At 38.0% G+C, this 25277-nt stretch overlaps 1 protein-coding gene and 1 long non-coding RNA gene across 4 annotated transcripts in view; one reads left to right on the forward strand and one right to left on the reverse strand.

Annotated features, from left to right (window-relative positions):
• Nucleotides 1-23867, reverse strand: part of TMA16 (translation machinery associated 16 homolog) — an 86761-nt gene extending 62894 nt beyond the window's left edge. For 2 of the 3 annotated variants that reach the window (XM_058720987.1, XM_058720986.1), the window contains exons 1-5: nt 23740-23867; nt 9666-9778; nt 3544-3581; nt 2320-2404; nt 772-920 (exon numbers count right to left, since the gene is read on the reverse strand). In XM_058720987.1, the coding sequence (XP_058576970.1) occupies nt 772-920; nt 2320-2404; nt 3544-3581; nt 9666-9778; nt 23740-23742 (388 nt within the window). In that variant the 5' untranslated portion in view covers nt 23743-23867. The remainder of the gene's footprint in view (nt 1-771; nt 921-2319; nt 2405-3543; nt 3582-9665; nt 9779-23739) is intronic. The other variant, XM_058720985.1, reaches the window with a different exon arrangement.
• Nucleotides 23804-25277, forward strand: part of LOC131506906 (uncharacterized) — a 55096-nt gene continuing 53622 nt past the window's right edge. The window contains exon 1 of the long non-coding RNA XR_009259215.1: nt 23804-23888. This is a non-coding gene — a long non-coding RNA (uncharacterized LOC131506906). The remainder of the gene's footprint in view (nt 23889-25277) is intronic.

The following is a 25277-nucleotide window of genomic DNA, read 5'->3' on the forward strand; positions in this document are numbered from 1 at the left end:
CAATCATAACATGGACTAGGAATGGAATGTGAATGAAGGAATGTACAGGACCATGGCAAACTTAAGAATATATGATCAAATCTAAAAGGGACAGCTGTTACTCCACTATAGTGGATTATGCTGCCAGACCATTTGCATTTTTTAAAAAGAAGCCAGAAATCTACATTTTTCATGTGCAATCACCAGGTTTTTTCTACAATGGCAATTAATAAGTCAATCAAATGCCATCTGCAGGCCATGTTGCCTCTGTGTCATCACTGTTTGTGGGCCTTGCAAGCCTTAAGTACCCTCACTTAAGTGCTTTTCTTCTGAAAATGTTAGTAAACCAGCAACACAGAAATGCCACAATGAATGAATGAATGTTCGATTTTACAGTTTTTCAAGTATGACTACAACCCATAAAGGTTGGTCCTGTAAGAATTACAAAGACGGGGAGGGCACAGCACCCACTCTAAAGGAACACAGATGTAGTTGGAGACGGGCAATAACTCCACAATAAAGCAAATTAGGTATGTGCCAGAGGGAGAGGAAAGCTTTATTGTCACAGTAGAAAGATACGATGTCAATGTCACAAGTGACAGTTTTGAGAATGTAAGGAAAAAAATGAAGTAAAAAATTGTTTGATATACTCACAAAAGAAAGGAAATCAGAGGAAGAAATTCAAAACAAACTAAATAAACAGAATTTTAAAAATTAAGCATTTGAAATGAATTATAAATCTGATATGGCTATGTATTTTAGAGAGTAAAAATAAAATCACAGAAAACACACCAAGACCATATCCTTCATACTGCTGCCGCTCACGCTCCATTGTCTGCTTGATGACTGTCTCCCGGGAACAGTGCCGCCTTCCCTGCCTGTCTTTGATGCTGTTATGTAATTCAATCTGCTCTAGTTCACTGCTGAATCGATTTAAATACCTGAGAAATGAGAAAGCAACCTGAATTACAAGTCTGTACATTTGGCTGACATTACTTCATTTAAAATATAAAACCCAGGGGCGCCTGGGTGGCTTGGTCGGTTAAGCGTCCGACTTCGGCTCAGGTCATGATCTCACCGTCCGTGAGTTCAAGCCTCGCATCGGGCTCTGTGCTGACAGCTCAGAGCCTGGAGCCTGTTTCAGATTCTGTGTCTCCCTCTCTCTCTGCCCCTCCCCTGTTCATGCTCTGTCTCTGTCTCAAAAATAAAAATTAAAAAAAATTTAAAAAAAAAATAAATAAATAAAATATAAACCCCAGGCTTCACCCGTCCTTGAAATTTTTGTATTCTTCTGAGTTCCTCGAGTCCTCAGACTTCAGACCTTTCCTGGATAACCCAACCATTTCTGAAATTCCAGCAACCAAATCACTGCCTGCTATTCCAAGTATCTGCTAAACTCCAGATCCTCATATTCAACCACCCCCTGGACATCTCCATTTGGATGTCCCATGGAGGCTTAACACATCAAAAGTGAACTTATGTTCACCCCAGTCCCCCTCATCTCCCACCAAACCTGCTCCATCTCTGGCTCTCTACCTCAGGAAACAGTATAGCCATCCACCCAGTTGGCCAAGTGAACAATGTAGGTGTCCTCCTTGATGCTACTCTGTCCCTTTTATGCCACATCTAAGTTTTCACTAAAGAGCGAGACTTTCTACCTTCTTTAATATCTCCAGAGTCTTCATTTCCCTTCACCATACTGCTACTAATGATGCAGAGACCACCATCATCTCTTGCCTGGATTGCTTCATGAGCCCCTCAACAGTGTCCTGGCCAAAACCATGCCCCTTCAGGCTATCCATCCTCATTCTCACTACTGTGACATTTCTAAAGTTTAAATACGACCATCTCAGGTGCCTGCTGTAAAAAGCTTCCTGTGGCTCCCAATGTCCTTCGATAAAGTCCAAACTTACAATGATACTTGAGGTCCTTAATTAGCTGTACTTGTCACAATGCCCTCTTTGAACCTGTTAACAAATGTCTGGCAGATCACTACATATGTCGCTCTTATCTGTGATTCTCTCTGCCTAAAGGCTCTTCAGCTAACTTACCTCAACCTGCTAACTCTTACTCTTCAGGTGTCAGTTTAGACAATATTTCCATTAGGAAGCCTTTCCTGACCCCCAGGAACTAACTGGGTGGGTTAACTAACACACCCAGGCTCAGAAAGGTTACAAACCTACTAGAGTGGCTAAGCCAGGGTGTGAATCTTAAAGCCTTTCAGATAACAAAGTCCGTTTACTCCTCTATAAATCCAGAATAGAACTCTGTCTCTTGAAGAACCAGGTTGAACAAGTCCCTCTTTTCTGACCTTTTGCTCATAACATGCCCAGTGTTTACCTTTCAATTAATTCACAAGCATCTTTCTTTGAATATCCTGCTTTTTGGGGATCAAGATGACTTTGAAACCACTGGAGCTTTTCACCTGTAACAACAGGTACCAAGATCATTCAACAACTTATGCAATGAGTATTCATTATAATTTTCAACATCACTGTGTTTAAAATAGTATCAAAATTTATTTCAATGTTAAATACAAAGGCTTGTGTGGGCTCAAAGCTAAATAAACCAGTCTGTCAGAAATCAAATTGTCACATTTTAATTTGGGGAAGAGACAGGGGTGGAAGAGATGCTTTTCTGTGTATTTCTTGTCCAGTAAGAATGAAAAATTCTTTTTTTAAAAGAATAACAGAACATGAAGTTCTAAGTATTTCAAAAGCAAAGGACAGAACTTTTCTAAAATAATGAAACAAACCTGATTAGATTAATGGTGAAGATGGTCATTGCTGAACATTTAATAAGCATCAGGCTCTATGTCAAGAGCTTTACAATCCTATGAGGATCAGTACATTATTATCCCTACTCACAGATGAGAATAAGTAACCTGTCCAGGGCCTCAAAGTCACTAAATATATTAACCATACAAGAGCTGCTAGACACTGTGCAAAGAGTGACCAACATTATCAACGAGCTAACACACCTCATCCTTATGAGTAAATCTGACGATCAGGGTCATATTCAGTTAGATTTCTCAAAATTACAGATCAAGAAATGACCCTACCCCAGATATGGATGACCTACTTAGAAATACTATTCTATTAACTGAGAAAGCATTGGAGAGGAGTGTTCAAATAAAGCCTAAGGGTCACTATTTTTAAGTCGGGCTAATAAGTAAAAATTTACTAACAATAAATATGACAAAAAGATTATGACACTGCGATACAGACTGAGGATGCACGTATCCACATCAAGATGCTGTTTCCAAAATACTTAGGCCATAATCCTTCCTAATTCTAATCATTAGGGAGTAGAATTAAACTTCAGAGATAGATAGATATAGGTAGGTAAACATAAACTAAATAGTTTCTGAAAAAACTGAGTAGACATTATTAACGCTTTCTAAGAGCTAATGATTGATTTTACTTTGTTGGGTTTTAATTAAATCTGGTAAAAAAAAATTCATTTAGATAAAAATAGTATTTGCCTAGAAGAATCAAAAAAATAGGCATATAGCAGAATTTCACTATCCTCTAGCCAGAGTGTCAAATAAGTAAATCTACTTACCAATAAGGTTGAGACGCAATGCCTTTTCATTCTTCAATCTTGAGGAAAAAAAGGTGCATAATGTGTTAGAAAATTTCCAAAGCGAGTTTTAAAAATCTGTCAAAAACAAACAAAAAACTGCCCACAGAACCTTAATTCAAGGATCATTCTTTTATACATATGAAATTAATTCTGATAGTGCGAAAACACTGAACATCATGCTTTTCTTTTAAATCGCTGGAACACAATGTTACTAGAAACTTTTCTTTAGCTCTTCAATGACTAACGACCAAAGGACACCTATAGAGCAAATCACCTTTGAAAACACACAAAAAAAAGGCTTGACTGGATTACGAATGTTCAGGTGGATAATACTTGTGCACAAAAGAGTAATAATGAATACCTTCTAGAAGATGGAATGCAGGCACCAAGGCTAAAATGCCTTACTGTCACCTTTTAAACTTCAACAAGAATAAAACAGAATGTTTACTTTTCATAATTTGCAAAGAACTATAACAAAGAACTCATCTATTCTCAGAAAACAGTATGGGTAATATGTGATCCCACGATTGTTGGTATTCTAAATACTAATTCATTCAGATGAGACCTTTGGATAGCTAGTTTTTGCCACATTTTGTGATACCCACCAGATATAGCAATGAACAAAAAACTACTGTCCCTGCCCTAACAAAGCAGACCAGATTTATCCTCCCACATTAAACAATGAGAAAATTGAAGAAATAAAATGAAGCCTTTTTTCAAAAAAAAAAAAAAATTTAAGTACAAGGGCACCTGGGTGGCTCAGTAGGTTGAGCATCTAATTTTTGATTGCAGCTCAGGTCATGATCTCACAGTACCTGAGTTTGAATCCCCATGCCAGGCTCTGTGCTAACAGTGTGGAGCCTGCTTGGGATTCTCTCTCCCTCACTCGTGTGCATGCGCACACAGGCGCTCTCTCTCTCTCTCTCTCTGCCCCTTCCCAGCTCCAGCTCTCTCTCTGACCCTCCCCCACTCACGTATTCTCTCTCTCTCAAAATAAATAAATAAACATTAAAAAAAACTTTAGGCACAGAACGGATTAAAATATACATAATACAAAATACTAACAAAGGACTTGTATTTAGAATATACAAACACTAATTACAAACACTAATAAGACAACCCAATACCAAAGAGGGCCAAAGATTTTAACAGATTTTTAATCAAATCAAAGACAAATGACCAACAATCACATAAAAAGATACTTAATATCATCTAGTCATCAATATGTACAAAATTAAATCATACTGGGATACTATTATACAACTACCAGAATGGTTAAAATATTTTTAAAAAACTGATAATACAACATGTGTAAGAGGATATGGAGAGAATGTAACTCTTACACACTGGTGGTGAAAATATAAAATACTATCACTTTGGAAAAAGCAATTTCGTACACACTTAAACGTGATACCTATAATATGACCAGCAGTTTTTATAACTTATTTCATATAAACTTAATTTCTTATATACTTTAACATACGTTCACCACATGACCCAGAAATTCCAGTTCTAGGAACTGAAAGAAAAATGAAAACAAATGCCCAAACACTGTACATGAATGTTCATGGCAGCTTTATTTATAATATCAGAGGCTGGCAAATTTTTTCTTAAATGGCCAGAGAATAACAGGTTAGGCTCTGTGGGCCATGTGGTCAGTCTCTGTCACAACTACTTATTTCTGCCATTTTAGCCTGAAAGCAGCCACAAATAATACAAAAGGAATGGGCACAGCTGTTTTCCAATAAAACTTTTTAATAAAAACAGATCGCTGGACCCGTACTTTGCAGAACCTGATAATAGCCCAGTACTGTAAATAATCCAAATGAACACCAAAAGGTGAATGAATAAACAAACTGCATTTCCAAACAATGGAATACTACTCAGTAATAAAAAAGAAAGACAATATATGAAATTACATGGGAAAATTTCATAAACATTACAAAGAAGCTGGCACAAAAAATTATAATCATTTCATTTATATGAAACAATAGGAAAGACAAATCTCACCCATCAAAATAAAGAGCAAATCAATGGTTCCCCGAGTCTAGGGTACAGGGTGAGGATGGGCTGAGCAATACACAAGGGAATCCTCTGGAAGAATGAAAATGCATATACACTAATCATGGTGATTACACCAATGTACTGTCAAAAACTCAAATCTGTACAATGAAGATATGGCTATTTTACTGAATGTGATTTATACTTCAAAGTTGATTTTAAAAAATAAAGAATACTTCAGGGGCACCTAGTTGACCAGTCAGTTAAGCATCCCAACTTTGGCTCAGGTCATGATCTTGCAGTTCATGAGTTCAAACCCCACATCGAGCTCTGTGCTGACAGCTTAGGGCCTAGAGCCTCCTGCTTCAGATTCTGTGTCTCCCTCTCTCTGCCCCTCCCCCACTCACACTCTATCTCTGTCTCTCTCTTTCTCTCAAAAATAAACATTAAAAAAATTGTAAATAAAAAATAAAAATAATACTTCATAACAAGAAAGAGAAAAATTCATTCCTTTCAAATAAGCCTAGAGGAAAGAATCTAGTTAGAAGTCAGGTTGCTGAGTGGCTCAGTTGGTTGAGTGACCAACTTCGGCTCAGGTCATGATCTCAGGGTTTGGAAGTTTGAGCCCCGCATCAGGCTCTGTGCTGACAGCTGAGAGACTGAAGCCTGCTTCAGATTCTGTGTCTACCTCGCTCTCTGCCCCTCCGCCACTCATGTTCTGTCTCTCTCTCAGAAATAAATAAACATTAAAAAAATTTGTTTTAAAAAGAAGTCAGGTTGCAATAATTCTGAACGAACTAAATGGAAGCCTGAACTAGAGTGGTATCGGTTGGGATACAGAAAAGTGGAGAGATTTGAGATTAATTCTCAAAAGTAGTTGTTTCCTAGATTTTTACTTATTAGGCTTAGTTTCTCTGTTAATTTTCCATACTAAGTCATTTTGTTTTGGTATGTAGAGTTCTTTGCTGGTTACTCTGCAGGAAAAGACATGACAGTATACACCAACAAAATATCGCTAAGCTCAGAATCATAAAATAAAGCTAAAATCATGACACAGAATAGCCATTTGCTGTCCGTAATTGTGCATTATTTGCAATGTACTAGTCTAGTCTTCAAACCATACTAGTTTCTTTTAATACGAACAGAAGCAACATTGCAAACAGTCTTAAATCAGAGCATTCAAATACTGAAGAACATGTTTGAGCTCTCAGCTGTTGCTATTCACTCCTATACTATCTTTAAGTAATCAGAGTCTATCAGTAAAAGTCAAGGTGATCAGCTTGGTCTGGTTTTCTATCCTTCTACCACTAGTCAAAGGCAATGCAACATAACAGATATCCTCCCTGATCTTCCCCTCACTTGTCATTCTCTCTAAAAAGAAACCTTAGGAAGCAGTACAAAGAATCCTCAGTTCTGTATAAAAGTACAGAGACTGGAACTGTAGCTGCCTTTGTTCCTCAGAAAACCAAATATCTTAGTAGGCAGATAGTTAACAAAAGGTGATAGTATCTAAAATGGTCCCCACTGATTCTTGTGTCTTGATATTCACGTCCTTCAGTGTGGATGGCTAGACCCAGTGACTTCTAACAAATAAAATAGCACAATGGATGTCACTCTGACTGTCTTCCATCCTGGCCACCCTCTCTTGTTCTATCTCAGAGCCTTTTCTCTGTTGGAACCAAGCTACCATGCTGTGAGTAGCCCGTGGAGCGGCTCATGTGGCAAGGAACTGATGCTTCCGGCCAACAGGCAGCCATGCATGACTTGAGATCTGTCAACAGCCACGGGAGTAAGCTTGGAAGCAAAACGTCTCCCTATGAAGCTCTGGGATGAATGTAGCCCCAGTCAACATTTTGACTGTAGCCTTGTGAGAGACTGAGTCAGAAGCATTCAGTTAAGTGACACTGGAATTCTTGACTGAGAAACTGTTTTAAGCTGCTAAAATGGCATATAATTTCTCATGCAGCAATAGGTATTTAAAGCAGTATTTGATAACTGTTATTCATTACTCAGAAGCCATGGGCACCTGCACTTCAAGTTAAGTCTTACTGGTACCTTTTCTATCATCTTGCATACAGTTTGTCCCAAGAGTCTGAGTATCTTTCACCAACCATCTCTCCAAAATATACAACTCAGCCTTTCTGTCTTGCTGGAAGTACTACTCTAGTGCAGGTAGATCAGCATTATTTTCGGATAATATTTGTGATCATGCCATTTAAATTAAATATAACTCATGGTCAATGATGCTGCTACTCGAAAAAAAACGGACATCTATGACAGGAGTAAGCTTGTTTCATAAAATACATTAGACACTAATAAAACTGTACATTTGTTTGCTTCTGGAGCCATTAATGGTTACAATAGTGACTTCTTTAAAATAAATGAGAAAAACCTGTTTAGAACGCTGTCCAAGCAGAAAAAATTAAGTATTACCTTTCAACTCTGTGCTATAAAAACGGAGCTTTGGCCAATAATGGAACCTCCTTGGATAGAATAAGTTATATAGCAAGTAGCATGTTGTTCAGTTTTAGCCTTATATAATTCTTTTATGTTGATTCTGTAAATCAATGCATAAAATCCTGAATACAACTGAAAACATACAAAGATTCTAGGCTCACTAAGCTCACTTCAGTGAACTGAAGAACTTAGCCAAATTCTAAAGCAGTATTTGCTAAAATATTGCATGTATACCATCGGTACTACATAAGCTGATTTTTAAGTTTCTTATGGACACAGATTTAAATCATCTTTAAGCAAGTTACTTTTTTTCCTCATTGTCTTTTGATCCTAATTACATTACAAAGAAAACTAAAAAAAAAAAAAGAAAACTTAGTTCAATATTAGTTTATTTTACAAGTCTTACAACCTTTGCCAAATCTTTCCACCAAGGATAAAGCAAGCATGCCTCAGGCTCAGACCATACAGGGAAGGCAACAGTATCTACTTGGTTTTAATACAGATCAAATGTCTCCTTGAAGAAAAATAAAAAGTAAGGAAAAAAGGTTCCAAAAGAATATTAAGTTAATAATACTATAGGTCAGTGGTTCTCAGTGTGGTCCTGAACCAGCAGCAATAGCATCAACATTACCTGGAAGCTTGTTAGAAATGTAAAATCCTGGCACTGCCCCAGACCTTCTGACGTAAAATTCCAGGGGTGGGAACAAACCATTTTAATATGCCCTACAGGGGTATCTCATGTTCACCTAAGTTTGTGAAATACTAGAAGATGGTAAAAGGACTGCAAAATCACAAAAGTGGTAATTATGTCAAAAGACATTGCAAAATTCATGAAAGTGACATATAAATACTTTAAGTTTGAAAAGTACTGTTTTAAAGCAATACTGCTATCATCATAATAACCTTTATGAAAAGAAAAAGAAAAATTTGATTATACTATCACAACACTTGTCTATTCTCTTCCAGAAAACTTCTAGCCAAATGACTGTGGAAGAGTTAACCTTTACTAAATATGCCTTTAGGTCTTGGGTAAGGAATTAATACATAACAATGAACATGCTGGCTTCTATCAGCGAGTATGGAAATGTATCTACCATTTATTAAAATGGTAAGGCCATTTAAAAATAGCCAAAATGATGACTTTTGTGTTTGTAACTTCATTTTAAATTATTTATTTGTTTCTACAGCAGTTCCTGGGGACGCTTACAGGCCAAAGATGGAGGGTAGGGGCGAATTGGCAAATTATAAAATGTAGGCTGCTGACGAGAGAAGGGAGACTAAGGGAAAGGAAATGGAAAAGAAAGGGCATTACATATGCATTCTGTATTCCTAAGAAGAAAATTTTCCTATGAATTGTTCACATCAAGAATACAAACCAACTTCCAAAATGGCATACGGACCTATGAAAATCTACTTTTCCATAAAAGCAGAGAATACTAACAAAACTTGTTGAAATCAACTATTTCAGAAGTATGAAAATTAAACAAAGGCTTGCAAGAATCCAAGGAGTATTCTCAAGAAAAATAAGCCCAGTCTCAGTAAGAAAAGAACAATAAAGAAAGAACAAGGGAATATTGATGAAAGATAAAAGTATAAATGAGCTTTACACCAATGCATAATATAAATGATAAAAAGATACTTACTTTTCCTTTTTTTCTTGTTTGTGGGCTTCTCTTGTAATTTGAGCTGCTTTTCTACTATATGGATGGATGACCTTTTTTTCCCGTCCTACAAGTTTTCCCTTTAGGGCTTTAGGCTACAATGTAGGAAAACATATTACATACATAGTCCGATATATAAGTGATTTCTGTCCAAAAAAAATTTTTTGAAAGTAATATAACAGAAGTATTGTAAGCCAGAAAGACTATAAAAAAAGGTGCTGAAAGTGTCAATAAACCCAGCTCCTCAACTGTTCCATCTTCAAAGTATGTAAGAAAATCCAGATAGTGAGGAGAAACAGTTAAACACGTGTGTTACAGTTAAGAAAGTTAAGGAGGTAGAAGGAACATAAGATGTTCATGGGAGGCTGACTGTAGAAGTTGTTCATGGAACAAAGTGGGCACTGAATCAAGCAAAATCAAAGTTGGATTCATAGAAAAAGAAGAAGAGAGGAAATAATAGAAGCCATCTCAAAACCAGCACATCAAAAAGAACAAATTACTTTCCCATTCAAACCTTATGCCAGTTTAACTAGGTCACAATTCATTCAGTCCACTGAACTAGACATGCCAGTAATTCTTTATTCCCACATAATTCTCCATCTTATCACACCTGTTACCATTTTGGAGTTGGCTTCCTATAACAACAGAAGCCCAAAATAATAATGGTGTCCGTAACCCAACAAAGTTTGGTTCTCTCATGTAAAAAGTAGGAACTGGAGACTCCGCTCCACAAAGTCCTCAGAGATCCAGGCTCCTTCCATTTTGTTATCTACTATCCTTAGGCCCCTATATATCCACACAGTTCAAGATGACTTAATACCAAGTCTAAATTCCAGACAGTGAAAAGTAGAAAAGAAAATCAAAAGGCATATCCCTTTCCTTTAAGAGCAAGATCTCGGAAGCTGCAGCCTTCTGTTTATACCCCACTGACCAAAATTTAATTGGTGGGTTATATAAAGGTGAGTAGTAAATATAGTTGTTATTCTCAGGAAGGAAAAACAAAAAACAAAAAACAAAAAACAAAAAACATGATTACAATAGAAAAAGAGCCTATTTGGGGACAGTTGACAGTCTCTAATATACCGAAGCCTGGAAAAGGTCAAGTGTTCCTAGAATCTTCTCTTCAGAACTATTGTCATTGCCTTAAATCAGCCTCGTGATCTTTCATGATTAGGGTGGCCTTCAGATTCTCACTGCTAGTTCTTTTTTCATGGAAGTCATACAGCTTATTTTTCTATAACATTAATCTAGTAAAGTCCCTCCCCCTGCTAACAAACTCACAGTTAGGTCCCAAGACCTTAATGTGGAAAACAATCTACCCCCACCCTAATTCTCCAGCATTATTTCTCATTCTTCAAAACATCCTTCACCCCATTCTTACTGAACTTCTCCCCCATTCCCAGAATACACCTTGCTGTTTCCTAACTTTTGGAAGCTGCACTTGTTACCTCTGCCTGCAAAATCTTTTCCTCTCTGTTCTTTCATAAATTACAACTCAAAGTTTTCACTACTAAAACTTTTTGCAGAATTAACTAAAATGACCACCAATTCCTCATTCACACATGTATTCTCTCCTTCAACAAATACTGAAATACACAACAAATATTTACTGCTCACTTCTTGATAAACCTAAGTAGCGAAGACAGCTCCAACTGTGAAACCCAGAATGGCATGGGAAGGTTGTTACAGGTATAGGAGAGTAAGGTGAAACCATCATAAAACAGTACAAACATGTTTCATTTTATTGTGCTTCACAGATATTGTGAGGGTTTTGATTTGTTTACAAACTGAAGGTTTGTGGCAAACTTGCATGAATTAAGCAAGTCTATTATTGACATTTTTCTATCAGCATTTACTCACTTCATGTCTCTATGTCACAATTTCGGTAATTCTTGCAATATTTCAAACTTTAGCATCATATTTGTTATGGTGATCTGTGATCAGTAATCTTTAAAGTTACTCTTGTAATTGTTTTGGGGCACCATGAATATGCCTATATAAAAGAGCAAACATGAATTGTGTGTGTTCTGACTGTTCTCACTCACCAACCATTCCCCTATCTTTCTCCTTCTCTTCAGGTCTATTTCCTGAGACACAACAATATAGAAATTAGGCCAATGACTAACCCCACAATGGCTGCTAAGTGTTCACGTGAAAGGAAAAGTCATACATCTCCCACTTTAAATCAAAAGCTAGAAACAATTAAGCTTGGTGGAGAAGGTGTGTCCAAAGCTGAGACAGGCCAAAAACCTAGGCCTCTTGTGCCAGTTAGCCAAGTTGTGAATGCAAAGGAAAAGTTTTTGAAGGAAGTTAAAAGTGCTACTCCAGTGAGCACACAAATGATAATAAAGCAAAACAGCCTTAATGCTGAGAAACAGAAAGTTTTCAGTGGTCTGGAGAGATCAAACCAGCCACATTTCCTTGAGCCAGAGCCAGAGCCAAAGCCAAAGCCAAATCCGGAGAAAGTCCCACCTCTCTTCAATTCTACGAAGGCCGAGAGAGGTGAGGAAGCTGGGGAAGAAAAGTTTAAATTGGCAAAGGTTGGTTCATGAGGTTTAAGGAAAGAAGCTATCTCCATAACATTAAAGTGTGAAGTAAAGCAGCAAGTGATGTAGAACCTGCAGCAGTTATCCAGAAGATCTAGGTAAGATAATTAATGAAGGTGGCTACGCTAAACAAAATTTGTGTAGACTTTTAATGTACACAAAGCAGCCCTCTACTGGAAGATGCCATCTAGGACTTTCACAGCTAGAAAGAAGTCAATGCCTGGCCTCAAAGCTTCAAAAGACAGACTGCCTCTCTTGTTAGGAGTTAATGCAGCTGGTAACTTTAAGCTGAAGTCAATGCTCAGTTACCATTTCCAAAATCCTAGGGCCCTTAAGAATTATGGGCCCTCTACTCTGCCTATGCTTTATAAATGGAACCATGAAGTTTGGTTGATAGCACGTCTGTTTACGACATGGTTTACTGAATATTTTAAGCCCAAGGTTGAGACCTATTCCTAAGAAAAAAAGATTAATTTAAAAATGGCTGCTCATTGACAACGCACCTGGTTGCCCAAGAGCTCTGATGGAGACAATGAGATTGTTGTTTTCATGCCTGCTAACACAGCATCCATTCTATGGCTCATGAATCATGGAGTGATTTTGACATTCAAGTCTAATTATTTAAGAAATACATTTTATAAGGCTATAACTGCCATAGTGATTCCTCTGATGAATCTGGGCAAAATACTGAAAGCCTTCAGAAAAGGATTCACCATTCTAGATACCATGAAGAACATTCATGATTCATGGGAAGAGGTCAAAATATAACATGAATAGGAATTTGGAAGAAGTGGATTCCAACCCTCTTGAACGACTTCAAGGGGTTCAAGACTTCAGTGGAAGCAAGTGCAGATGTGGTGGAAACAGCAAGAGAACAGAATTAGAAGCGGAACCTCAAGATATGACTGAATTGCTGCAATCTCATAATAAAACTTGAACGGGTAAGCTGCTCCTTACAGACGAACAAAGAGAGATGGAATCTACTTTTGGTAAAGACACTGTGAAGACTGTTGATATGGCAGCAAAGGATTCAGAATATTACACCAACTTAGTTGATAAAGCAGTGGCAGGGTACGGGATGACTGACTACAATTCTGAAAAAGTTCTACTGCGGGTAAAACGCTATCAAACAGCACTGCACACTACAGAGAAAATGTTCATGAAAGGAAGAGTCAATTGATGTAGCAAACTTCATTATTGTCTTATGTTAAGAAATTGTCACAGCCACCCCAACCTTCAGCAAGTTCTAGCCTGATAAGTCAGCAGCCTGATTGAAGCAAAAACCCCACTAGCAAAAAAAAAAAAAAAAAAAAAAAAAAATTTGCTGAAAGGTCAGATGATGGTTAGCATTTTTTAGCAATAAAGTATTTTTGTAATTAAGGTATTTACACTTTCTTAGACGTATGCTACTACACACTTAATAGACAGTATAGTGTAAATATAACTTTTCTATGTACTGGCAAACCAAAAAAAATCATTTGACTCGCTTTATTATTACATCCGTTTTACTCGGACAGTCTGGAACTGAACCTGCAGTATCTCTAAGGTATGCCTGCACGTGCATTCTTTTGTTTTACTCTCTGCATATATATGTGGGGTGGGGGTGGGAGTACAAAAAAGGTGTGGTAAGGATTTTTTGTACATGAGCTTTACACACACGAACCAATAAAAAACATGTCAGAACTCATGGTAGGTTGCCTCTGGGATGTCTCCCAATGAATTCCACCTCCTGATATCATGCCCAGGAGTAATCTCCACCCACTAGAGTGTGGACCTCGTGACTCACTTAATGAATAACATTTGGCAAATGGATGATCTATCAATCGTGAGATTAGGTTTTGTAAGGACTCTGGCTTCCATCTGGCCTATTCTCTCTTTTGCTCTCTCACCAGGCTTGCTCTGATGGAAACCAACTGTCATGTCAAAGATTTGCTCTGAGGCTGCTAAAACTTAACTAAAGTTACAGAGCTGTGTGTTAACACCGTTTCAGCAATATGTCCAATTCTATAAAAAAAACTTCCTTTAAAGATTTAATAAAAAACTTTCTTTAGAACAAGAAATGATTTGATATCCTTGGAGTATGAATATGTCCTCAGAGCTTTAGAAGTCCCAGTTAAAGAACCTCTAAGACTTAGTACAAAGAAGACACAAAAATTGAACTTATATTCTGATTCACCTGTAGTTTGCAATTCCTTCTATTATTCATGAAAAGGTTGCCTCAAGGCAGGATATGAATGTATAAGGCACAGAAATATGTACAATATAGCTTGTTCAATTTTAAAAGATTTTCGTATTTTTCAATATATTAGTATAAAAAAGAAATATTCAACAGGGAAAAACTGAAATAAAACCCTATCAACAAAATGTTAATCTATTAAACAGTCTATTCAAACTAAATATCCCTTAACTAAAAAGCAATTAATCTCTAACCTTTGGAGGTTCTCCAAATTTATTTGTAAAGCATCTGATGATTCATAGACTAGTACACAATGTAAACAAAAAACAAATCTGGGGGTGGAGGAAAGAGTTTAAGGTGTATTTGCTACAGAAGATTAACAGTTATGTTTTAACTTTGAAAGATACAGCAAAATAGTATTTCTTTTCATAAGCATAACTAAGGCACTGTTTTGAATAACTATGCTTATTTTTGTGTGTCTGTTTGTTTTTTTGAGAGAGAGAAGCAGAGAGAAAGGGAGACAGAGGATCCAAAGCAGAATCTGTGCTGACAGCAGAGAGCCTGATGCTGGGCTCAATCCCACAAACCGTGAGAACATGATCTGACTGAAGTCAGACATTTAACCAACTGAGCCACCCAGGAGCCTCTAACTATGCTTACTTTAAAGTTTCTGGCACCACAAAAATATGCCAGTCATAAAATTAGTTATCAAAAGTGTCTCCTTCCTACAATCTTTGGTGATTACTTAAGAAAATTCATTCTAAATTAATCTTTGGATTCATAATTGGTAACAGAAGAAAACACATAGTTTATTCAAACACAGAAACAGAAAGAAGTATTTCAGAGGCAATAAGCTTCAAATATTCCTGTTAAAATCATAAATAACAAAAAGGATGGGGCACCTGGGTGGCTCACTCGATTAAGTGTCTGACTCTTGATTTCAGCACAGGTCATGATCTCACAGTCATGAGACTGAGCCCTGTGTGGAGCCTGCTTGAGATTCTCTCCCTCTCTCTTCCTCTGCCCCTAACCCGCTTGAGCAGGTGTGCACTCTCTCTTTCAAAAAATAAAGAAAAATATATAAAAAGGAACTTTTCCTAAAAGACCATCAAAGTCATCATAGAATTCAAGCTAACTAGAGGCAGAAAATGCCATTTAGATTACTCAGTGTAACTAGACACCTATATCAAAATAAATTATAGAATATGATATACTAAGTCCTTCAATACCAGTGACAAGATGAAAATGAGAAGACTTAACTAAGAAAAGCTGCTTTGTTGATTAGTAAACCTACCATGAAGAAATTCAGTGCACTTTCCTTGCTTTACAGATAAACATGACCCCAATGACGGACAACTGGTTATGGCTTCCAGTAGGAACTTAAGTGATTCTGCACATAATCCTTTCTAAACCCACCCAATTCCCAAGGACCATTTCGAATTCAAGTTTACTTCCTCCTTGAAACGACCCAAGAATAATCATTTGGACCTTAGAGCGTTCCTCTTTTGGTAGCATTTGCCACATAGCAGCACCTAGTATCATACTGCACTTACCAGTCATTTAACATTTACAAAATCATTTATATTTGTGTTTTATCTTCTCAACAGTGGCTTCTTAAAGACTGTAAATGCATCCTATCAGTTTGAAAATAATACTTTGAAAGTAAAAGAAAAAAAAGTAGGATGTTGCCCCAAGTAAACATATGCTGAGCACCCAATGTACATTAAACTACTGTGAATTAAAAACATGAAAAATAGTCCTTAAAAGTGTGAATTATCTCATATAAAAATAATTTTTAATAGCCCCAAACAATACTTTCCTTAACATTAAGAATATCTTAATAATTCTCGGGGCGCCTGGGTGGCTCAGTCGGTTGAGCATCCGACTTCAGCTCAGGTCATGATCTCACGCTCCGTGAGTTCAAGCCCCGCGTCGGGCTCTGTGCTGACAGCTCAGAGCCTGGAGCCTGTTTCGGATTCTGTGTCTCCCTCTCTCTGACCCTTCCCTGTTCATGCTCTGTCTCTCCCTGTCTCAAAAATAAATAAAACGTTAAAAAAAAAAAAATTAAAAAAAAAAGAATATCTTAATAATTCTCTAACACAGACTTCAATTTCTTTCATGCAAAATTCTATCATCAAGCTCAACTTCTTTTATGTTATCATAGAATCCAAGCTCAACTAGAGACAGAAATGCCATTTAGACTGTTCAGTGTAACTAGAAACCTAGAAAAATGATCATTCCACCAAACACACTTAGGGTACATAAAGGCATACAAATACTTAAAACAAAAAGTATAAGACTAAAGCCATACCTACCACCACTCACAAACATCTAGTCAGAATTAACCTTTTCTCCCACATTCCCTGCTACTACTCTTTACACTTCTACCTTGTACTAGATTAATTTTTTTAAAAATCCCTGAGCATATATTACCATGTACTAGGATAGGAACTAAGGTTCCAGGATCAAAAACAGACACAACTTGCCCTCATGGAGCTTACAATCTAGCTATCTCATGAATAACTATATACTTCAGTTAAGTCCAAAACATGATCAGGAAGTAGGAGATCCTGAGTGAAACCATATAAAAAGTGGACCTAATTTTTGAACATCAGGAAAAGCCTCCCTAAAGAAGTAACTTGAGACATTTTTTTTTTTTTTTTTAAAGCTGACACAAGTTGCTTGTATGAAGAATAGTTTGGAATGAGATAAAGGAGTAAGACTACCACTGGTAGTGTTGTAGTCATTAAGAAGAGCTGACAGTCGAGTAGCCTAAACATGGTGACAGTGAGGGTATGAAAAAAAAAAAAAACACAAGGTTTGAAGAAATGTATCTTGAGGCACAATGATACAGGACTCGAATATGGAGGGCGAGGGAAAAGGAAGAGTTAAGTATGCCTTCCCAGGTTTGCAACATAAGCAACAACATGGTCAGAATTACCGTTTACCGTTAAGATAGGAATGGAACGTGGAGACAAGGGGCATCAAGAATTCACTGTTAATTAGTTCAAGAGGCCCAGGAGACAGCTGAGTACAGGAGAGATAAATACAAGTCTGGCACTTAGGAAAAAAAGATCTCGGCTAAAGATACAAATTTGGAATGACTTGGGGATATAGGTGGCACTTTAAGCCACTGGAGATAGTAAGATTCCCTCAGTAAAAGAGTAAGAGGAGAAAACAGCCTAGATCTAAGCTCAGATGAAATACATGTATTTGATGAGAACCTACAAGGTAATGGGCATTTACAAAATCATTAAGAAAAAGATCAACAACACAAATAAAAACAGGAAAAAAGAACACAAACAAGTCACAGAAAGATAAATACAAATGTTATTAAAGTTTTGAAAGGATATGTGGTCTACCTTAAAAGAAATGTAAATTAAAACTTTAATGAAATAGAATTTTTAACGTATAAGACTGGATGTTTTAAATTTCTTAGCACTGCATTAGTGAGGATGTGGGTGAGTTAGTGGTCTCATAAATAAGCAGTCTCATAAATAAGTAAGTATTCTCCCCCTGGAGTGCAACTTGATAGTTCTTATCATTATTAAAACTTGCACGTGTCTTTTGACCAAGACATTCTATTTCTATTAATTTAGTCTAGAGGTACATATCTACACATGTAGCAAAAACAAGAATAATCAATTCAGCAGTGTTTGTAGTAGGAAAAGAAAGAATGGAAACAGGTTAAGTGTCCATCAGAGACCTGGTTAAGAAAATTAGATAAAAGCAAACAATGGGTTATCAGCTATAAAAAGCAAGAGGGAGAACTATATGTACTTACACAGGTCTCCAAAAGTTGAGTAAGACAAAACAAGCAAGGGGCATAAGACTGTGTCTAATATAGTATTCATATAAAAAGGAGGAGTAGAGACATATACATATGCTGGTGCATGTATATAAAATGTCTGAATGGGTATCTAAGAAAATGGTAACAGGCATTCCGCAAGTGAACTGAAGCATTAGATAACAAGAGTTGCAAGAAGACTTACTTTTCGCAGGAGGAAGAATAATGATCTCCCTCCCAAAGATGTTAATGCCCTCATCCACAGACTTGCAAATAATTTACCATATATGACAAAAGGGACTTTGAAAACGTCATCAAAGATCTTGAGAGAGGGAATTTATCCCTGATTCCCTATAAACAAGGGCCCTTCTAGGAAGGAGGAAGAATCATTATCAAGAGAAGGGGTTGTGGCCTTTCTTGGAGAAGCAGGTTAAGTTGTGACACTGATGGCTTTGAAGATGAAGGAAGGAGCCAAGAACCAAGGAATGTAGGTGACCTCTAAAAACTGGAAAAAGCAAGGAAACAGATTCTTCACTACAGCCTCTTGAAGAAAGTCCTATCAACACCTTGATTTTAGCAGAAAAATAAGACTCACTTTTGGACTTCTGATTCCAGAAATTTAACAATAAATGAATCTGCATTGTTTTAAGCCATTAAATTTGTATTAATTTTTCACAGCAGTAATAAAAACTTAATACACTTTTCAAGGACAACAATTTTTTTTAAGTTTATTTACTTTGAGAGAAGGGGGGAGAGAGATTCCCAAGCAGGTTCCACACGTCAGCACAGAGCCTGACGTGGGGCTTGAACTCACAAACCGTTAGATCATGACCTGAGCAGAAATTAAGAGTCAGATGCTTAACTGACTCAGTCACCCTGGAGCCCCACTGCTGTCTGATTTTTTTAAACCATGCATATGTAATACTGTTCCAAAAAGAAACAGGTTCATTAACATTTTTTGTTACTTTTACTAATTTTCAGGAGCAAGTTTTCACTAGCAAGTAATCTCTTTAAGATTTAGGCATATAAACAGACACATACACCAATGGAACAGAACTGAGAGTACAGAAATATACTTATGCATATATGGCCAAGAGTACTCAAGGGCAAAAAGACAGTCTCCAACAAATGGTGTTGTGAAAACTGTATATTCACATGCAAAAGAAAGAAATGGAACCCCTACATTACACTACTCAAAAAAATTAACTCAAAATAGATTACATTTTTTTAAATTTATTTTTTGGGAGAGTGCAAGTGGGGGACGGGCAAAGAGAGGGGGACAGAGGGTCTGAAGCGGGCTCTTCACTGACAGGCTGACAGCAGCAAGCATGATGCGGGGCTCAAAAAACTCATGAAACAAGAGATCAAAGTCAGATGCTCAACTGACTGAGCCATCCAGGTGCCCCAAAATGGATTAAACATTTAAATGTAATGCCTGAAACCATGTAACTCCTACAAGGAAACACAGGGGGAAAGCTCCTTGACAGTGAACTTGGCAATATTTTTTGTGTCTGACATGAAAGCTCAATCAACAAAAGCAAAAATAAACAAAAGGGACTACATCAAACTAAAAGGCACAGAAACAGAAATGATCAACAAAATTAAAAGGAAACCTACAGTATGGGAGAAAATATTTGTAAACTGTATCTGATAAGAAGTTAATATCCAAAATATATATGAAACTCATACAGGGGCACCTGGGTGACTCAGTCCATTAAGGGCCCAACTCTTGATTTCGCCTCACGTCATGATCTCACAGTTCACAGGATCGAGCCCATCATCAGGCTCTGCACTGACAGCATGGAGCTTGCTTGGGATTCTCTCTCTCCCTCTCTCTCTCTGCCCCTTCCTGGTGTACACACACTCTCTCTCCGTCTCTCTCAAAATAAATAAGTAAACTTTAAAAGAAAAAATAAGTAAATTCATATAATTCAGTAGGAAAAAGAAAACCCCACAATCAGATTTAAAAATGGGCAAAGAACGTTTTTCCAAAGATACACAAATGGCCAACAGGGACTTGAAAAAGTGCTCAACGTCACTAATCATCAGGGAAATGGACATCAAAACCCCAATAAAATATCATTCCACATGTGTTAGAACGGTTGTTATCAAAAAGACAAGAGATAATAAGTGGTGGAAAAGATGTGGAGAAAAGGGAAAACTTGCACACTGTTGGTAGGAATGAAAACAGATACAGCCACTATAGAAAATAGCAGAGAGTCTCCTCAAAAAATTAAAAATACAACTACCGTATGATCCAGCAATCCTACTTTTGGGTATATATCCAAGGAAATTAAATCACTATTTTGAAGAGGTATCTGCACCTCTATTGACTGCAGCCTTATTTATCATAGCCAAGCCACTGGAACAACCTAAGTCTGTCAGCAAATGAATGAAGAAAATGTATACATACATATGAAAATGTATGTACATATGTATGTATATATGTACATATACACATACAATGGAATTATCAATCAGCCATAAAAAGGAAATCCTGCCATTTGTGACAATATCCTGCCATTTGTGAAACTTCAAAGCACTATGCTGACAGCTAAGTCAGGGAGAAAAAGACAAATACTGTATGATCTTACATATATGTGGAATCCAAAAAAAACAAACCTCATAGAAACAGAAAGTACATTGGTGGTTGCCAGGGGCTGAGATTGGGGGAAATGTCTGAAGGTGGTCAATAGGTATAAACTTCCAGTTACAAGATGAGTAAGTTCTTGAGATCAAACATACAGCATGGTTACTATCTCTAACAATACTGTATTGCGCACTTGAAAGTTGCTTAAAGAGTAAATCTTCAAAGTTGTAGCTATGTGATATGTTAACAAAATTTATTGTGGTAGTTATTTCACAATATATATCAAATCATAACACTGTACATCTTAAACTTATACAATGTTATAAATCAATTATATCTCAATGCACCTGGAAAAAAAAAAGTTACCAAGATTTAGTAAGCTTATTTGTTGCTACAGCTTACATTTATAGGTGAGTCCAAAAGTACACAATTCGTGTCGTTAAGGAATATGTACGTAGTCATTAACAGTTAAGGCCCACAGTAATATGTAAAGATAAATCAAGGAGGATAACAGCATACTTTTAAATGTTTTATAATCTAGCTAGGGAGAAAAACAAGCACACTTTTAAACTTTATAACAAGTTTATATAAAAAGGAATATACCTATGAGTGTCTTCTGTATAGTATACGCCAAACTAGTAACTTTTAGTATGCTAAAACTTTTTTAAAATGCAGAATTAAGAAGTGTTGTATGGGGCGCCTGGGTGGCTCAGTCGGTTAAGCGGCCGACTTCGGCTCAGGTCATGATCTCGCGGTCCATGAGTTCGAGCCCCGCGTCGGGCTCTGTGCTGACAGCTCAGAGCCTGGAGCCTGTTTCAGATTCTGTGTCTCCCTCTCTCTGACCCTCCCCCATTCATGCTCTGTCTCTCTCTGTCTCAAAAAAATAAATAAACGTTAAAAAAAAAAAAAAAAGAAGTGTTGTGTGGGATCAATTAGTTGAAAAAGACTGTTTATGTTAGTTGAACTAAGTTTTGACATAAGAAAAAGATACGAATTTGTAAAGCTCCAGGACAGGTTCAAAATAAGAAAAAAATGAACAAAGTACCAAAGTGGACTACAAGCTCTACTGCTATCATTTACTACTATTACTAAAGTTAATTATAACAACTACATTTACTAAGTGCCAGACATTGGGCTAAGTGGCTTACATTTAATTTTCACAACAATTCCTATGAAGTAGTTACTATGATTATTCCAATTTAATAGATGCGGCAACTGAGACCTAGAAGGGTTAAGTAATTTCGCCAAGATCAAAATTCAGCAAAGACAAGTGCCAAACTCAGTCATCTGGTACTCCATAACCCACATTCCAAGCTGTACTGAAAGAAGTTTAGAGTAACTGATATAAAAAGATGGAGGGGCGCCTAGTTAGCTCAGTTGGTTAAGCGACCACCTTGGGTTCAGGTCATGATCTCACGGTTCACGGGTTCCAGCCCTATGTTGGGTTCTGCGAGGACAGCTCAGAGCCTGGAGCCTGCTTTGGATTCTGTGTCTTCCCTGCCCCTCCCCCACCTGCACTCTCTCTCAAAAACTAATAAAACATTAAAACAAATTTTCTTTAAAGAGGGAAAACCTCCAATGCCAAGCTGACTTTAAACTCAAGAAAGGACACAGCACAGCCACTGGTGATATACCAGAAAAATGAAAGGCAGGGAATATGCCCATGAAAGCAGATTTATATGCCATTCTTTTGATTCATATGACAAGGCAGTATCCTCCTACCATACAGCCTGATAAAACTGAAATTCTCAGCGTCAAGGACAACTATACTCAAAAGCCAACCAACCCCCAATCACTCACACACCATCATATCATCAGTGCTTTAACATTCCACTCTGAAATGGAAAGGCTATGAAAGAAAATTATAAAGAGTTGGTGCACAGAGGCGAAAAGACTAAATTTATGCCAATACAAACGTGTATAATCTAAAGCAAATAAACCATACAGATGTGAAAGACAAAAATGACATGCATACAATGAAAAAAAGAACACAGGACAAGACATTGTGGCAAGAGTATCCTAACTTTTCATCAGATTATAAACTTTTTTATGCTGTTGTTTTTATTAAAAACTGGTCAAAAAGGCATATTTATAAAGCATTTTCCTATTCAAGAATTACTCTACTGAACAGAAGTTAAAAAAGAAAAGGCAAGAAGAAACAACAGTTTTGGAATACAACGAACGTTAAGTGGTAACAATAAACAAAAGGGAATTATAAATACAAAATTTAAATACCGTTTACCCGAGGGGCTCCGGAAGGTTGGTTACAGGTTCAAGTAAAAGAAACATACAGACTTTCAGAAGTTTTATTTCTTAAACTAGATAATGAATAAACCAGAGTTTCTTATATTGCTAATCTTTATACTTCACTATGTTAATGTGAACATTTTTTTGCATCTACTCAATTTTTAGTAAAAACAACAGAACAGTTCGAGATTCCTGGTGGGACGGGGGAGGGGGTACGGGTGCAGGGGGGCACGGGGCGGGGGATGGAAACAGGATTTGCGGAGCAAGGACGTCACTCAAGGGCGCGAACGGACGCCAAGAAGAGGAGATTGAGCCTAACTAAACAGTCTAGACCAGCAAGAGGTGGCACAAGTGTGTGGAGGCAACACTTTCTCAAGTTTTGCTTACCTTCCCCCCCCATCCATGCTCCCGCCCCCCACATTTTGGCAAGAAAATGTGTAAACGTGAGTCTTTTCCCTTTCCTCGAGGGAGCAGGGCGCTCTATGAACACTTCGGAACCCAGAAGTTAAACTTTAAAGCCCAGACCCTGGGCTGGGCACCTGCCTCGGGGCTGCCCAGCCCAGCACCCCCTACCCGGGTGTACTGGGTAATAAAACCACTTAGCCACTTCCCCTCTCCCGGTTTTCCAAGATTGCCCCCTTCCCTCCCGCCTGCCTGACGGGAGTCTTCCAGAGAGCCAAGCGGGTTCAGGGGAGCGGGAGGGGGCCCACCATGGTGACGTCCTCACGGCCCCGGAGAACCTCCGCAGCCCAGACCCGGGAAACCTCACCAACAGTCGCAGCAGCTCAGAGAAAAACTCCAGCTTAAACACACGTGGTTGCCGGAGAAGACTGGGGCGGAACCGACCGGAAAGGGAGGGGTAAGTACGGTTCTCTAAAACTTCCCCGGGAACCAACACCAAGTCTTTTTATCCCGTGTTGGACTTTTCAGCCCTGGACCCGCCGACAGCCGGCCCGAGTGTTTGCGAGGAGCAGTGGGAGGGAGTTTGGGGCGGGCGGGGAAACCTGGTCCGGCGCCCAGTGTGAGGCCTGGCATTTGAGCTGGGCTCGCCAATGCTGGAAGCTGCAGGCCCTGGATCTCAGACATCATCTAACCTGATGTACACCCCCACCCCCCGCCACCACCTAAACAGCCCCGTCGAAAGAGTCTCTTCTCTTGGAGGTTCCTCACTGAGGAACTCAGCCACTGAGGTTGGCTGCCTCCCGATTAAACTGTTAGGAGATGGCACTTGTCCTAGTGTGGCAAAAGGCCCTCTGCCCACCTAAGTTACCTTGAGCAAGCCTTTTCCCCCACTGAGTCTTTGTTCACCCATTAAGGGACCTTTCCACATATCCAAGGCTCCTTCCAACCTAGTTTTTCTGTTTTCTTCTCACAATGTGTAAGGGTCTTTCTTTTACGTGTATTTTGTCAGGACTCCACAGATTGTAGACATTCAACAAATACTTGTCTACTGTGTGCCAGGCTTTAGGAATACTTCCCGTCAATATTCCTGCTCTCACTCAGCTCGTATTTCCGTGCAATGTGTTAGTAAATTAGCTAATTATTCATTCATCAATATATACAATTATTATTATCTCAAATGGCATAATTACCCCGAAGAAAATGAAGATGGTGGGGTAGCAGGAGAGCTGTTTTACACGTGATGGTCTCTGAAATCCTCTTTTGAAAATGGGAGTTGAGCAGAGACTGATACTAAAGAAAAATAATTATTCAAGAGGCTTGGGGATACAGCTTGGTCAAATGGGAATTTATAGCCAAGGAGCAGGGTGAGAGGGTTAGTGGATGCAGAATTAGTAAGAGGAAACATCAGGGGTAAGGGGGCATTCTGGCTAAACCAACCTTCCAAGATTATTTGTAGTGACTGCAGGGTGATCAGACATCACCTGGAAGATGGTGGAGGATCAGGAGCCTGATTAGATATAGATATCAAGGTTAATCAGATATGGAGGACTGGGGATTCTGGCTAGACTGACTTTCTTGCTAAAACTGGACAATGCAGAGAGCAGGAAATCTAAAATTCCAAGCCTAGATGAAAAAGAGTTTGAAGAGCCTGAGTAGACTTTGGTCAAGGAGAGAATCTTGTAACTTGAATGAAAAGAGAAGACTAAGCGTGGGAAGAAGCCACAGGCAAGGTGAAGTTGGGTGTGCCTAGATACATGAGTGTAGATGTATGTATTTGATCAACAAATATATCCATTTAAAAATATATAGATTAAATTATAAGCAAGAATTTGTAACCAGAGGATCT

This window comes from Neofelis nebulosa, chromosome 3, assembly GCF_028018385.1.
Source record: "Neofelis nebulosa isolate mNeoNeb1 chromosome 3, mNeoNeb1.pri, whole genome shotgun sequence".
Taxonomy (NCBI): domain Eukaryota; kingdom Metazoa; phylum Chordata; class Mammalia; order Carnivora; family Felidae; genus Neofelis; species Neofelis nebulosa.